This window comes from Ixodes scapularis, unplaced genomic scaffold (assembly GCF_016920785.2).
Source record: "Ixodes scapularis isolate PalLabHiFi unplaced genomic scaffold, ASM1692078v2 ptg000822l_1__unscaffolded, whole genome shotgun sequence".
Classification (NCBI taxonomy): Eukaryota; Metazoa; Arthropoda; class Arachnida; order Ixodida; family Ixodidae; genus Ixodes; species Ixodes scapularis.
In genome coordinates this window covers 501,768-519,045 of record NW_024610043.1, presented here as the reverse complement: position 1 = coordinate 519,045, position 17,278 = coordinate 501,768, and the positions used below count along the sequence as shown (strand labels likewise).

Genomic DNA, 17,278 nt, shown 5'->3' with positions numbered 1-17,278 from the left:
GTGCCGGGTTGCAACAGTGGCTACCGCTCCTGCAAAAAAGCCCATTCCCTTTTGCGTGCCCCTCTCGAGGTCGATCGGCGTGAGTCGTGATCCCGCAACATTAAAAGGAGTGACAAGGAGAGTCTGCTTCATGTAACGCAGGCAGTCATGACAGTCGTCCTCTATATTTTTTTTCGGACATTTCGCTTTCTGTAAAGTATCTGCTAGATCGGTTTTATAGACACTGGTTTCGACACACCGAAGGGTCCTGTGCACGCTGACTACATAGGAAGGCTTGGAGAAGTGACTGTGAAAATGTGACTTTGAAAGTTATGGCCTCACATCAGCAAATTATTTTTTTTTTTCCTAACAGCTTTGAAAAGTTGAGGGTTGGCCCAGCACTCAGTCTCTTCAATGAGGAGGTGCTAAGAGGCCTCTTTTCTTACCGCAAGAAAATTGAAAGGTCTTGTGGCCCAGCGCAAGATACTGAGTCATTTATCCTGAAGATGTCAGCTCATCAAGATCATGACCTCACGATGGAGAATGTAGAGGTACAAAACGCCATAGGCGCCGACTACGGGGGAGCTCGGAAGCCCCCCTCTCCCGAGCTCTTGGGGAAAGCAAGTTCCATCGCCTACGGAATCTTTGGGAACACCTCATTAATCTGTGCGCTGGCGCCCAGTGTTTAAAGGGGCGGTGCAACGATATTCCATTGGAATGTTTTTCATTTTACACGAGCTTACTGGCATTAGTGGGACTCAAGGATATTCGCACGCAACGCCACTGGCCGAGAAACTCCTTTGTTGCGGTGTAATATCAAGGACCAAGGCGAGCGTTTTCATTCAATCTCTCCTTCACAAAACTTGATGACGTAGCTCGGCGGTCGGAGTACCGCCGAGTGACGATATTTGAATGCGGCTCATAGATTGGATCCGAGCACTGCGTGAACACTCGACTTGGGCTCGTGATAATCGATAGCTCGAGAAGCATTCGGGTAGTGGCCCGTGTCCAATTGCTGCAGAGACGACCATAGCCGAAACATAACAATTTCTGGAACTCAGCGCGTGTCCTGTACCTTGCCAACCCCAGCGCGTGGCCATGATCAACATTGGCGGCATATAATCGGCTCCAGATCACGTGGCCGCTTGTTCTGGCTGCGAGTTGAGAAGGTGAACGCAGCTCGTTTTTCTTTAATTTTTTCTGCGACTTGGATTGCGTGTGGTGAAATACGAACGGGTGTTTCACAGGTCATTAACGCCAGGAATCCGTTATAAGCGGTATTCGCGCAAAGTACAAGAATCGCTGCATCGCCCCTTTAATTAAAAATTTAACTGTGCGCCCTGGTGCCCACACATATCAATAGCTGGTGCTCAGTAAACAAATAAGAATTTATCCACTCTGGTTACTACCAGGGCTGGTCAGTGGATGCATTTGTTCGCGCTAGCAGTGTCGCGATGTGTACTGTAGCGTCCTGCCCGAAGATGCACGTCTCGGGCGACGCATTTGGCAACGAATTAGTGCGATAAATGTATGTGAAACAGTAGAAATAAAGAGTACCGTAAAGAATAAGCCAAGCAATACGAAAGAATCGAACCCGTGCGGAACGCCAAGCCAGCCAAGCGCTACCGCTGCCTGCGCTCCGTACTCCGGCATCACGCCTACTACACGTTGCGCCCTCCCGCGGCCACCGATCCGGTCATCGCTGGAAGAGCCCATCCTCCGCCCGCGCTCGCTACACTGCCCAGTATTCTAGTACACCATAACTAGGGGTGTCGCAAACTTTTGTCGAACCAGATTGTTTGGTCGAACTTTCGGGGTTCGACTGAGTCGAACCGGTTCGACGAACCTTCTACCTTTTCACCCAGATCAGTGTTTTCACCCAAGGACGTTTAAACAGACAGGACCCGGCATGACGTCAGCCTGAGTGAAGCCGGAAGAGGCGTTTAATCCCAGACTGCCTTGCGCACCCGTTCCGAGGCCGTGGGGTTGCGCACCAGCGGTTCGTCTGCTTTCTAATCTTCTCCGGCGTGTGCTTTACGAGGCTAGCTTTCGATGCAATCGGCGTCCGCCGTGGGCGTCCACGATGCAAATGCTTCGCAGCGCGAGTGTTTATACTTAGTTCCACATTATGTGCGAGCGAAGTCAGTACTGGAAGCGTGAGCCCGTTGTTCTGTGCGCTCCTGGCTTGCATGCGCGCTCGTGCGATCTGCTGCTGCTGTTTATTAAAAAATGCGTTGCGCACCGCCAAGTCCTTCACGGTGCGTCGTCTAGAGCGTCTCAATTCTAGTCACTTAAGGGCTGTTTATACTCCGACGTCGACGAACGTGACGTGCGCCGGCGTTCGTCGTCAACAACGACACGACGCGCTGCGCTGAAAGGGTTGCGGTCAACGGCATTTATACTCCATCGCGGTCCAGCGCGCTCCGACGCGCACTTCGCGTTGCGCCTGCGCGTCGCCATGACAACCGCGACATAGGCTGATGGTTTATTTCCGTTTCCGTTTGCATTCTGTCCTGACTTGTTCAGACGGGAGGAACCATGGAGAGCCGATTCGCGATGTATTTAGATCAGCAAAAAAAGAAAAAAATTGCAGCGGTGCTTTTATGGCGCCGAATACGGCGCCAGAGAACACGCACGATGTACGCGCGAGACATATTTGATAAGCGCACAGTGTTTGGAGAATTTTACCATCTAGTACAGGAGCTGCGCGAGTCCGACCCAGAATACCACTTCCAATATTTCAGGTAAGGCGACGGTCGATAGTCATGTCGCTTATCATAGTGAATCAATTCTGTCGTTTTCTTTTCTGCAGGATGACAAAGGCTTCATTCGACGAGCTGCTCGGACTCGTCCACGACCGTCTTGTACACTCGCCCACACATCGCTCTCCCATCTCGCCCGCTGAGCGGCTGGCCATCACACTGAGGTATGTACTATTAGGGTGCCTTCATGTGCACTTTGCTTGGGGTGATGACATTTTACCATTTTGTTTCGAACGCTTATTTTTTCTTTTTTGTTCTGAAAGCGTGAAAGAGCGTGTCCCTGCACGCGCTGCTGGCGTGACTATGCTAAGGCAACATTTTGTTTCTTGCGATTTCTTTGTATTTTCCCTGTGAGCGCGTGCTGTCGGCATCGTGCACTACAAACGGTGGCATCCGCCAAAACAGAAGTACATTGAGGCACTCTATGTACTACATATTTGATATACACTTCATTTTCGCGGATGCTTGACTGATTAGGTTATGCTTCTAGGCGGTGTACTACCGCCGTACACACGCCCAAATCGTATTAAAATACCTCAAACCGGGAACTTATGCGCTCTCATCTACTCCGATATTTTAATTGAGAGGCCCAATCTTGACAGTGCGTTTCAAAATAAAGTTTGGGCTCTTAAATCGCCAGCGAAAATCAGGGACGCGACGTTTCAAGTAGAAACTTACCTCAAATGCTTCCTTTACTGGTTGGATGTACAGCACGCATTCATATTTTAAGTCTGAACTCCTAGAACGAAAAAAAAGCCTAAAATGGGAAAGTTTTCTTTTTAAGTTTTTCGTACTTTAAATAGAGACTTGAATTTGTAATATGTAAAGGGGACTAGTGAGGTGTGTATTCGAGGTAAGTTTCAACTTGATAGGTTCAGTTGCTGATGTTCGACGGGCCATTAGTACTACCTTGTAACTTTATTTTGAGACACTCATAAATAAGCGGATCAACGTATCATTGTAACACTTACTACATCAAACACATATTTTACTAAATAGAAAGGCTGACCCACTTGACAACATTGTCATTCATTTTTTTTGCACTTTAAATTGAGACTGAAATTTTTAATGAGTAAATCAGCACAGTAAAACTCATATTCGAGATCAATTTCCACTTCATGCGCCAATCTCTTGATTTTTGCGGGCGGTTTTAGAGTAGAAACTATTTCAAAACACCGTAGAGCGTCAGTCCAACACATTTAGTACATATTTACATATTGCGTGTATAGCAATATAAGTCTGACGGAGCACTCTCGTAGGTCGTTCTTAGTCACAAACAGTGCAAATGACTGACTAAACAGTTGCTCTGAGTTAGGTACTAAGTCTCACAATTTTGTTTTTCACATTTCTAGGTTCCTTGCAGGGGCGTAGCCAGGATATTATTTCGGGAGGGGTTCCCCGGCGTTATTACCCCCCTCCCCTCCTCCTCCTCCTCCTCCTCCTCCTCCTCCTCCTCCTCCTCCTCCTCCTCCCCCCCCCCCCCCCCCCCCCCCCCCCATGTCGAAGCAGGGTGGACTCGGCGGTACGGACGCTCACCCAAGCGCTGAATATAAAACAGGTGTAGCTGCATTGTCATTTTTCAAAACGGAGGAGGCTTCATTTACAGGAATCCGGGAATGGTGACCCACTGCGGAGTCATGCGGTTTAGAGAAGCTCGTTTTAGCGAACGTCGTTTTACCGACCCCAGTTTATCGAATGCCTTTATAGAGAAACCAAGTTTAGAGAAAATGGCGATGAGCCTCCTTTTAGCGAATTCGGTCGCCGCGAAGCGGCGTGTGCGGATAAGTCTGGTGAGTTAACATTTTTGTAATGAGCCGCCGCAGACTGCCGCCGCGAAGCGGCGGGAGCGCAGCGGGGGGCTTGGGTTAACACGCGCACCAGTGATACACGCGCGAAGTAGAAAACCCTTTTTCCAATAGCGTCCCCTTTTCGATAAACGGCATTTCTCTAAACTGAGGCTCTGCTTTCTCTAAACTGTGCTTCGATAAAACGTGCCCGTTCTCTAAAACGTGCTTCGACGAAATGGCATTCTATCAACCGTAGTAAACCCGACTTACTGTACTACTGTCGTCGTAGTTGCGGTCCACCAACTCTAAAAGCTTCCTCAGAGCACACAACTCCCTCCGCTTTTTGAGCTACCACTGCATTACCAATGCGTCAGGGCCAGACAAACACAAGGATAGCTATATAATGTCATAAAAAATAAAACAGCAACACAAAAAAATAAAATGAAAAATCAGAGCAAACGTTTATGCACAAACACTTGGCAATATTCCAAGCCGCCATTAAAATGGCCGAGACAGCTGAAGTTGAAATTTACATGCCGCGAGTAACAAGTCGGCAACGTCACCGCTCTAACATTCCCGCTGGAAGCACGGAAGAGCATTTTTAAAGTTCCGTGCTCCTTCCTGTCATGGATTGCCTGATCACACAGATGGGAGATTTAAAAAGCACCGGCGTGTGTTGTAATTACTTTCGACGCTTCTGTCTGCAAAGATCTTGGAAAGCGGGGCAGGTCTCGGCGCTGAAGAGTTTGGAAGCTCTATTCAAGCCTGGTCTCAGTTCTTGAACTACTATGTGAGCTGCTCATAGGTGCTGCCAAATGCAAGAAGGAGAAACGTGAAACTCCCGTCACGTCTGCGCTACAAGCGGTCGCCCTGTGTCCGGAGGCCCTATTCCCAAACGTCCATCGTCTCCTGAAGATCCGCAACTCTGCCCGTAACAACGGCGGAAGCTGAGAACTCTTTCTCTTCACTACGTCGGTTGAAACTTATACCTGAGAGCGTCCACTTCGCATGGGCGACTACTCGGTCTAGCGCTTTTGGATGTTCACTGCGACATTGAAGTTATAACGGAAGACGTCCTGGACAGTCTCTCCCGTGAACGCAAGCGGCTGCATCTCAGTGTGTAGGCGCTTGGAATAAAGGAGATGATCAAGAGAGCCTGTAAATTGCTTTCTCAAATAACTAGTCACAGTTACTTGTTTTATTCGTGGTAATTTACAGCGTGCTAAAGAACACTACTACTTCAAGGTGTTCAAGGCAGCAGAGCTAGGGGTGTAGGGACGTCACGTGGAAGGAGTTAAACTCTGTTTAAAAAAGAAACCGTTCATCTATTTCAATTAATAAAATAGTGTGTAACGGTGTTGAACTAACTGGCTGTTCTTTGGCGAACGTTTTTAACGAGCACTTTGTGAATATTAGAAGCGGGATTGACTGTAAAGTCTTATTCTTTTTTGTTTGATTATAGAAACAGCCGCTCAATTTTTTTAGATCCTGTTGTAGAACCTTAGGTCATTAACGTGATTTTACAACTTAAGGGTAGTGTAGCTTGTGACGTTGATGGTTTACAAATAAAGCCTGTTAAGTATATTGTATATATTAGCGGCAGTGCTAAAGCATACATTTAATGTTTCTTTGGTTACTGGTGTTTTTCCTAAACGAATGCAAATAGTAAAGTGTCAGTACTTCACAAAAAGGGTAATTACAGACCGATTTCTATATTGTGAGTATTTTCTAAAGCACTTCAAAAGGTACTTCACACACGTCTAACTAATTTTCACCTAAGCATAACTGCTTCGCAGTTTGGTTTTATAAAGCATAAATCTACAGAGGCTGCCCTACTCGCCCAGAAAGAAATCATCTCGCAGAATCTCAAAGAAAAAAAAAACTGTTCTTGGAGCATTCACAGACTTCACACTTTTGAATGCCTCAATCATGAAATTTTACTGACAAAATTGGATACATATTGGATTCGAGGGCATGCTTTACAATTAGTGAAGTCTAACCTAGAGCATCGAATCCAATAAGCTTATATTGATGAATATTCGTCAAGTTCCAAGCGTATTCTTACTGGTGTTCCACAGGGAAGTATATATTAGGTCCTTTTTTTTAAGTATTTGCGTTAATGATATTGTGAATATTAACTCTGATGCAACATTTATCAGCTATGCCTACGGCACTATTTGCTTTTTTCAGCTGGAAATGTCGATGTGCTATTTGACATGGCTAATCAGGTGATATCTGCATTAGCAATTTGGAGTCATATTATTTCACTACAAATCAAGGTCGAAAAAACAAAAGCAGGGCTTTTTTGCCCAAAACATAAGCTAGTCACAATTTACAGGAGATATCGTTTTGAACTCCACCAAAATACAGATTGTAAACTCTTTCGAGCACTTAAGTGTAATTTTTACCGAGAATATGTCATTAAATAGTCATGTCAACTACCTTATTGCTAAGCTGTCACAAGTAGTAGGTGTGATAAACCGCCACCGGTACATGTTACCAGCAAAGGTAAAATTATTAGTATACAATTCGTTATTTTACTCTCACATAAACTAGTATTGTAATTTAGTCTGGTGTACTACAACGTCAACGAATCTAAAAAAAATGCATTTGTTGCAACAAAAAAAAAGTGTTAAGGGCTATAGAAGACGTTTCATTCCTCTTCCACATACCTAGTTTATTTTAGTAGTTTCGCATTTTAAATATACATGCTCTATTTAGCTATAGCCCTGTCGCTAGTATAAAATTAGAACAAATTAGGGGTGAAAGGAAAAGATTCACGCGTGCTTTACCCGTCGTGCAGGAATGTTGGGAGGTGGTCACTGCAAGAACGAACTATGGCACACAAATGCTTAAACATACTATCCCAAAAATACTTAACCTACTTGAAGATAAAAGATTGGAATTCAGTACATTGTCTCTTAGAGAAATTCGACTAATTTTCTCCGCAAATAAATCTGTTAAACCTGTGTTACTTTTGGGGTCTCATAACTTCTGTCTGGAAATAGGTCACTTTCCTGTAATAGCCGATGATAAAATATGCTATGTTCGAAACACGCTTTTTTAAATTGTGGTTATCAAGATTAGTGGATTTTTTTTTTTCGTCGACTTGCCAAGGACTTGTAAAACTGTGCCATACAACCATACGTACGATGGAAATAAACTCTGTATTATTAAATTTAGTTGAAAGCACGTAATTCTGATCAGTACTCAAGGTGTGCGTGAGCGCAGCGCCACCCATTGCTTACAGTGCAGTTGTTTTTACAATTAATTTCATATTACTCACATCACTGACATTGTTTTATATTATCGCCATGTGTGCGTTTTATTATCTCTACTTCAGTTCGATTTAACTATGTATTTTAGTAAGGATAGTTTATTATACTTGGCCTTGAGATTGCCATCCTTCACCCAAGTGTTTCGAAATATCCATCTTCTATATATCTGAGATCAAGTTCCGCATCCCATCAAATAAACATGAATGAAGGAATATTGCCTATATTATTTACTTCTGCATTTTCTACCCCACAAACACTTTTCCCGAAAGCATACAAGTTGGAGATAGTCCGCCTCCCCCTTTGCTCCAAGCCCCGTGCAAAACCGACTAGGTGTGCAGGGGAGCCAGCGAGTCCCCGGAAAGGGGGGGGGGGCTAGGTTTGGCATTTCGGGAGGGGTTTCGACCCCCCAAACCCCCCCTCTGCCTACGCCACTGGTTCCTTGCATCACCAGGATCCCTGGGCGATGTGGCCATAAGTTACCGGATGCATAAAGCAACATTATCGGGGATCCTCCAGGAAACGCTGCCAGCCATCTGGGACTGCCTCTCCCCGTTAGTGCTGCAGCCACCCACATCACAACAGTGGGAAGAGATCCGAAGGAGTTCTGCGTCAAGTGGAACTTTCCTAACGCCATTGGATCAATAGATGGCAAGCACTTTGCGATCAGGTGCCCACCAAACTCTGGCTCAATATTTCACTACTACAAGAAATTCTACTCGATGGTGCTGCTCGCTGTTGTTGATGCCCACTACAGGTTTCGACTGGTGGACATTGGGGCTGCCGGACACCAGTCCGATGGCGGTGTGTTGAGAGAGTCTAACCTCGGAAAGGCGTTAGCTGCCAACACCCTCCAGATCCCTGTAATCGCAGAGCCTGCACCACCTCTGTGCTTCCTGGGGGATGAAGCCTTCCCGTTGAAAACGTACCTCATGCGCCTTTTCCCCGGAAGAGGCTTGGACTACCGAAAAAAGGTCTTCAACTACAGGCTCTCCCGGGGCAGGCGTACAGTAGAAAACGCCTTCGGAATACTTGTGTCTCGCTGGCGGGCGTTTCTGGCTCCCATGCATGGCACTGTTGAGCACTGTGAAAATATGATAAAAGCGGGAGTCTGCCTCCACAACTTCCTAACAAGGGATGAAGCCTACCGCCCTCCTGGATATGCTGACAGTGAAAGGAGGGGTGCCCGTGTGGATGGTCAGTGGCGAGCTGACATTTTGAATGTTGGTGTAAACAGGAGCCTAGGTGGCAACAGCAGCCCTGCAGCAATCAGCATCAGGGACCAGCTGGCAGACCACTTCATCTCCCCTACGGGAGCCATCCCGTGGCAACACGACATAGTGACGAGGGAGTAGACGACGACACAAGGTTGTTATCAATGCTGTTCAATTTTTTTCTTTCCTTGCAAATAAATTGTATATATTTTCTCTGCTCTGCTTGCTTAACAGGGTTGACCGGCAAAATATATTTCGCAATCCCTCGTGGTTTTCACCTTCAAAGAGCTTACCTGCCTACCTTGGTGAATTTCGTTGTACAGGGGAGAGCGAGGTAATTGGCACAAGCGAGGAATATTGGCCATCCATGTTTTTCGCTTGCCACTGAGATACAAGCACGCATACCAAATGATTGGCTTCTTATTAAAGGAGCTGTGCAACGATATTCAGTTGGAATGTTTTTCACTATACACAAGCTTACTGGCACTAGTGGAGGTCAAGGATACTCGCACGCAACTCCGCTGGCCAAGAAACTCCTTTGTTGCGGTGTAATTTCAAGGACAAAAGCGATCATTTTCATTCAATCTCTCCTTTGCAAAATTTCATGACGTAACGGGGCGTCGCAGTACACCCAAGTGACGATATTTGAATGCTGTTCATAGATTGGACCCGAGCATTGCGTGGGCACTCGATTTGGGCTCGTGATAATTACTAGCTCGAGAAGCATTCGGGTAGTGGCCCGTGTCCAATCGCTGCAACGACGACAATAGCCGAGCCATAACAATATCTGGAACTCAGCGCGTGCCGTGTGCTTTGCCAACCCCAGCGCGTGGCTATGATCTACATTGGCGGCATATAATCGGCTCCAGATCACGTGGCCGCTTCTTTTGGCTGCGAGTTGAGGGGGTGAACGCTGCTCGTTTTTCTTTAATTTTTTTTCTGGGACTTCTATTGCGTGGGGTGAAAAACGAACGCGTGTTTCATAGGTCATTAATGTCAGGGATCCGTTCTAAGCGGTATTTGTGCAAAGTACAAAAATTGTTGCACAGCTCCTTTAAGTGAACCCGCAGGAATGTAGTAGTGGCTCACTTGGAAAAAAGGAAAGCTTGCGTATTAATTACAAAAGTCGGGTTTAATCTTTTCATTTACACCACAAAGGAGTAAAATAACATTCTAGATGTACTTTCGATAAGCCTGCTTTTCTACTTGCATTTTTCTCGGAAATATAAACAGGTTTCGAGCAATGCGTGCCACCCACGAAGCGAATGTAATGGGTAGAAAGCATGTTTGATTAACGGTATTAGCGCAGGCTGTGTGTCTGAGTAGCAGATGATGCTATTATGTGCACTAGACATTTTGCTAATTTACACAAGCACCAAAGATCATGCCGGGTTTGCAGGTACACTCGCTGCGCAAGGTATCGTCCACACTCGTGTGTACCTACATTCCAAGCCACTTCCTTGACGCTTGGGGTAAATTTGAAAAATGTCTGTAGGTGTTCTTTCAAGCTATTTTATGTCATAGGCATCCCTGCAGCTTGCCTCCAAGAACAAATTCTGAAGTATTGAACTAGAGAGTTAATAATATTCAGATTAACATAAACTGCTTCACAGATTTTTTTTTTTTCTAACGATGTAGTAGAATTGCATAAGCAGAGATTGCTCTTCGAAAATGTAGTTCATATTAACAGAATGTGTATATTATCAAAACATGAGTGGACACGTGTGCCTTCAGATGCACAAAGGTCGGGGGCGTTTTATTTCTGCTGAAATTTACATTCATACTCATACACAATCTGCATAACACAAGCCCTGAATTGGGCACTGGTGACCTCGTCCCAACGATCTAGAGATTGTGCTACAGAGTAGGCAAACGCCTCGTTTTGTGTCATTTTAGTCCTTAAATGATTTAGATGTTCTCTCTCCATTGTGTAAACCTCCCTCCTACGTGCAAAATGGGGGGGGGGGGGGGGGGGGGTCCTGGGCACCTTTGTGACTGGCCCGATGACCTCCTCGAGGTGCTTGATGTTGATACAACCGAGGTGGACGGCGTGGCTGGGACAGGAGCCTCGGGGCTGCACTGCAGCTCTTCTTGGGCAGGCTCGAAGTCAGTGGGAATGGTCGAGTCGTCAGGAGAAGATTCCACCATTTCCATTAATAGACACTGTGCTGTGTCGCCCACAGGTGGTGCCTTTACGTTGGTGGTTGCCCTGCAAGTGGGATTAACATATGGGAGAAAAATTTAGTTTGACAGCAAATAAGGACTCATGTTTTGTTTACATACTTCCTGGGTCGGATATGTTTATCGTAAAACGACATCATTTCCAGGAAGGCCCATTGTTTTTTCCGGACGAAGCCACTGCCACTCCTTGTGGCAGCTTCAATGGCGCGGACCTCCCGAACATACCTGTCGCGTACACGCTTCCACGCTTTTTGTGCGTCCTCACCTGAAATAAATATGTCGAATTCAATTCTGCCAAGTGCAGACGTGATACAAAAATAAAATGCTGAACAAGTTGCCATGTCAGGTAAGCCGCTTGCACTGCTTTTCTGTTTGAAGTCCTAAACAACTAGAGCGCCTCAATGTCTTTCTGTTTGGATGATGCCATCGTTTTTAGTACCCGATGGCGACAGCACGCGCTCACAGGGAAAATACAAAGAAATCGCAGGAAGCAAAATGTCGCCGTAGCTACACCGTGGCCGTAGCACAGTCAGCGCCACGCGCGCGTGCAGGGACACGCTCTTTTGCGCGCTTCAACACACACACACACACACACGAAAAAAAAGCGTTCGAAACAAAATGGCCAGATGTCGTCACGCCAAGCAAAGCGCACATGAAGGCACCCTAGTCAACTTACCGGACTTCATGCCGCAGGCAATGCCCACGGACTCCCAGGCATTCTTTTTTCGCTTGGAATCCCTGTACTCTAGAGAACCGACGTCATAAAGACACTCGCGCTCTCTCACCGCTTCAATGAGCCGCTCAACCTCGTCCGTCGTCCGATCGCTCGGTTCGCACTCCGCGGCACCTCCGTTCGCCATTTTTCTTTCCAACTGACGCTCGCGCGAGGAATTCTGGGTGACGACCGTCGTCGGCCGACGCCGAGATTCGAGCAGCGCCTACCTCGACGTGAGCTTCGCCGGCGCGCGCCGAGGCGCGTTATGTTGCGAGGCGGTCCACTTGTGTTTAGAGTATGAAGTCTCCTTTCGCAGCTACGTCACGCAACGCGCTCGGGAGCTCGCGCCCGTCGACGTTACGTTGGAGTATAAACAGCCCGCCTCGACGTGAGCTTCGCTGGCGCGCGCCGGGGCGCGTTACGTTGCGAGGCGTTCCACCTGTCGTCAGAGTATAAACTGTCCTTTCGTAGCAACGTCAGGCCACGCGGTTGGGCGCGCGCGCCCGTCGACGTTACGTTGGAGTATAAACAGCCCTTTACTTTCTGCTGGGCAACCAGGCGTTCGTTTATAATAATCTCATCCAATTCCGACCATACCGGTTTAAAAGTCACCCGTTAAGCGCTGTTTCAAATAACGGTGGGTGCCGCCATTACTTTCGGTGCACACAGTCGCGTTGCCACGGAAATGTCATGGCAACGCGGTTGTTTGCACCGAAATTAATGGCGGCGCCCGCTCACTAGGCTTCCCATTGGTCAAGAAATGTTCGTTGCGGCTCGTGGCCACGCCTACTTCCGTTACACTTCGCTCCATGCATTGTAGAGTAACTGTATATGCTCCGCTTGCGGAGCAGAGTACCGCAATGGTGCCATTCTGGAGCCAAGCAATGCGGGAAGCCAAGGCCGGTTTTTGCAGGGGCACGAAGGCGCAGACGCGAGGCTGCGTGCTGCGGCGTGCCGCGGCGCGCTGCGGAAGGAAAATAGTGCGGCGTGCGGCGACGAGCCGCGTATGCGCCGTGATCGTTGTCCCGTCGTTTCCTGTCTCCCTCTCACAAAAAGCGCACCCGTGTACGCACCCGCGGGTCCCACGGGTCGCGTGTGAAGTGAAGTCGTCAAGTCGCTGTTGCTGGGACGCAGATAGCGTCGTGAACCCGCTGTCTGCCCAACTTTTGGAGGACCTTTCCCCTCGAGCGATCACAAGAAGCAAAAGAACGCAGGCCAGCTTATTTTCCTTCTGTGTTTAATCGAAGAGCACGTGCCGCAGCTCAACCTGTGACTTTTTTTTTTTCTTTTTTTCAGGAGACAGTTTATCTGATATTATGTAGACGGAGCAGTGCTTTACCTTCGTGTGCTCAATTATATGCGAATCTGAGGAATGTCGAGCACCCCCACTATCATGCTAAAATAGTGCACAACTTTTTTTTCTTTTTTATTAGAAGTTTTTGCCACTTCACAAATTCGAGACGCCCGAATCGAGAGCTCTTGGAGACCGGAGTTTTCGCATGCTTTCAAGTTGCGCTAAATTTTGAATTCGCTTGAATCGCAAACATTAGGGGCTCGCGAATAATAAATGTTAGACGGTGCTCCAATCTTTGGTAGATGTCGCAAGGTGCAAACTGCCTAATATAAAAAAAAAGCCCACCGGCGTTCCACTTTCATTGCGGATAAGTCTTTGAAAACGCAGTCCAATTCGTTGCAGGGACCAGAATGATGCCGAGATTGGCTGTTTTCCTATTGACAAGTATATTCCGCCCCGAGCATAAGGTGATAAAGCTCTGTCTACTTTCCAGTGTGTGACACCAACCTAAATCTCGCTTTCTCTACTATTTTGAACATTTTGCTGAACCTATTAAACTGTTTTACTACCACCGGCAAGGTCCCTTGAAGAAATTGCGAATAGGCACAGCACTAATAGTCTCTGAAACATGTTTATCCACACAACGGCCTGCAGAAATCTTTTGGGGTATTGTAAGAGGGCAGGCAATGATTAAAAATGATCTCCTTCCCATACAAAAAAGCCAGACGAGGCGGCGTCTCACATCGGGTCTCGCCGTCGGAATCCGGTACAAGCTCTTGCCGCTGTCTGCGCGATTTGTGCACTTGGTAACACTACAGCCTGTCATTTTCACGGGGCTCTTTCTACGCGCATGCAAAATTTAATGCGGTAAACGACGTAGCGGCTGACGAAAACGCCGTCTTCCCGCTTTCAAACGAGAGCTCGCCGACTCGCCAAGATGGCCGAATGTGCGGTCGCGTATCGGTATCGCGTATCACTCCGCGAGAGCCGCAGACGCGGGAAACGCGATCGTCGCCTGTGTCGTCTGCTTCACATACCCTCAAAACGAATGTTTCAAAACATCGCTCGCGTTATAAAAAACGGGACTGTTCTGTACCCAGTTGATACACATAATGTTCAATGACTTAGGAAGCTTTCGGTTTGTTCGATTTTGGTCTAGGATCTATATTTTGCGAACGCAAAGCGGAAAATATGTTCTCCCCGAAACTCGGCGCTCTGGAAGGCCGCTTTCCCGCACGAAGTTGGGCTCCAGTTCTGCGCACGTGACCACTCCTCCGCCAACACGGATATGGCGGCGAAAGGAAAAGGAACGCGCTACTCTGGCTCTGCAAGCAGAGCCTATACAGTTACTCTAATGCATTGGGGATAGGGACGCCACCTCCTGCCCATTATAACCTCCTTGGTTTTCACCAGATTCGACCGGTTCGACTTTGTGGACAGTGTGGGCAGACCTTGATACAAGCAGTCTTGTACACGTTACTAAAAAAAAGTAATCGATTACAATTACTATTACTCTTTGCTAAAAAGTATTCGATTATATTACTTAATTACTCGACGGCAAAAGTAATTGGACATTACTTAAAGAAGTAATCGTTACTTTTCCGATTACTTTCTTGTGTGAAGACACATCTTTAGCGCTCATAACAATGAACTACTTCCAACCAATATTTCACATCTGCACAAGTATTGAAGAAGAAAAACTGGCTCCCTCTTCGTGGTCGCTGCACCTTCACAATGCGGACACAAGCATAGAATTCGTTTGAAGACGTTTAATGATTTGGGCGTTGTGTGTGTGTGTGTGGGGGGGGGGGGGGGGGGGGGAGCGGAGGGGGCTCTAGATCTTATTAAGCTTGAGCAAGGGTTGTCGCTCAAAGTTTGCGTCGCTCATTTTATTATTCACAAGTGGATGAGCTCGCATGTTATACAAAAGAGCAGCAGCTCCAGGATTTGAAACGGATCATGTGTAGTATCCATTAGCGGAAGAGATCGCCCCGACCACTTCTCAACTCGAAACATTGCTTGTCACAAAGACCACGTAGGGGAAATTGGGAAATATTTCAACTGCCTTTGTTATATTTTGCATCCGCTTTAGGCATTCTTCGGTTCTGGATCTCCTACGGGCTGCGAGTAGGTACCCTAGACAGGATTTTTTTTATTTTTTTTTATTTCTGTGTGTGTGTGCGTGAGGGGGCTAGTTTGAACGAAGGACTCACAAAGCTACATTCTGCTTCCTCAAACTTCGCCCTGAATGGCCTTTGTCACGCACTGTGGCTTCCCTGAATCTTCCCACTCCCAGTCCCAGTTCGAAAAAAAAAAAACGGACATTTTACAGAAACTGTACATAGAAAGAGATTGTCCTCGTTTCCTACAGATCCGCAAAAATCTTTCTTTTGTTAAAAAAAAAAAAAGCAAATTGTATTTTTGTCATTTCATAAAAAAAAGGCGTGTGGGGGGGGGGGGGGGGGGTCCCGTGGACAAATTGTAACGGTTACAAGTAATTTTATTACTTCAAAAAGTAATTAGATTACTTGTGTGATTAGTGCCTAATAAAAGTAATCAACTGATTACAAAATTACTCCAAAAAGTAATCGATTACAAGTAATTTGATTACTTGTAATGCGTACGGTACAAGTCTGGATACAAGCATGTCTAGGTTTGGAGAATTTTGTTTTTTATGCAAAGGGTTATTTTATTTTGTGAACAGCTGCAATTAAAAGAGAAATTCTAATCACTGAAGAAGTTAATAACTTAATTTTTAGTACTTTATTGGCTGAAATAGCCAATCATCGCCGCAGTTAATTAATCTCTTAGCCATCACAATCCAATCCGAAGCTAACTGGCTAGCCTGTCGCGCATGCGCACACGAGTCGAACCTCAATACAAGGTTCGTCGAACTTTCCACTCAAAGTTCGAAAAAGTCGAACCAGGTCGAACTGAAACCGCGGCCGGTTCTCGACACCCCTAACCATAACTGAGTCGCAGCTTCCACGGTTTGAGTCATAACCAGCAATGCAGTTTGGCATACAGGGGCCTTAGTTTGGCACTACACGTTGCGTCATCTAGCGGCCGCAAAATAAAACAAATTAAGTAGGCATGGGCGGCCCGGGGGTCCGGGTCGCGGGGACTGTGGTGACTGTGGGCGGGCGCCTTTAGAAGCCACGGGTGAACGTGGCATTTCGGATCGGCGTGAGCCTTTTTGGAACCGTTTTTCGTAAAAGTAAGTCTCAACTTCACGTCTCTATGGCCTCACCGGGTTCCTGTGACGTCTCGCCTACTCCTAGAGTTTCCCCCCAAAATAAACGTCGCGACTGCTGCGTGAAAGACTGCCACCGTCGCGAAGGTGACTCAAGCGTCAAACTTTACCGCTTCCCTTCAAGATCTTGGGAAGCGACGTGGCGACAAAGTGGATTACTGCAGTGCGACGCATCAAGTAAGTGAATTTTACATTAATTGTTGAAGTGAACGAAAATAGATGTAGATCGAGGTTTGGAAAGTGGTCTGACAAACTCGTTTCGAAAGCTACTCGGCAAAAGAACATATTTATACAAGTTGTTTTACGAGTCTCTCGGACAGCCACATAGAGAAATACGGAAGACAAAATCGGGCCGATTGTTGCTTCGCTGTGAAGTCGAAAATCAGGCGATCAAGTCTTCAAGCGGAATTCCCGTGGGCCCGTTCCGTCACTCGTAGTTGTACCCAGTTGTGGGTCCATATCACATGAGCGAATGACGTTTTAGCGAACAGTGACATCTGAGCGAATCGACATTTTAGCGAATAACGGGAGCGCGCGTTAACCCATCCGCCGCTCTGCGCACGCCGCTTTGCGGCGACAGTCTGCGGTGGCTCATTACAAAATTGTGAACCCATTTGGCCCACCCGACGCCACACTTCGCGGCGTGCGACTATTCGCTAAGCTGTCATTCGGTGAAACGTGGGCGTTCGCTAAAACGTCATTCGATCAAGTGAGTGCCTCCCCGTAGGGGTCATAGGCGTGCATTTTTTGCGACCGCGCGCAGCGTTCGGCACGCGCGGTCGCAACCAAAACCTTCCAAATCTGCGAGTTTTCAAATA

The 17,278-nt window shown here is 47.0% G+C and overlaps 1 protein-coding gene and 1 pseudogene across 1 annotated transcript; one reads left to right on the top strand and one right to left on the bottom strand.

The window, feature by feature from the left end:
- The first annotated feature begins 8,289 nt into the window (after window positions 1-8,289).
- Window positions 8,290-9,158, top strand: LOC120843017 (annotated as a pseudogene).
- A 1,615-nt stretch (window positions 9,159-10,773) lies between these two features.
- LOC120843014 lies at window positions 10,774-12,058 on the bottom strand. The gene is made up of 4 exons (XM_040214228.3): window positions 11,875-12,058; window positions 11,301-11,463; window positions 11,005-11,226; window positions 10,774-10,915 (listed from the first exon to the last, which is right to left on the bottom strand). The coding sequence occupies exons 1-4, from the start codon at window positions 12,056-12,058 to the stop codon at window positions 10,774-10,776; spliced, it is 711 nt and encodes a 236-aa protein (XP_040070162.1).
- Between the last annotated feature and the right edge of the window lie 5,220 nt (window positions 12,059-17,278).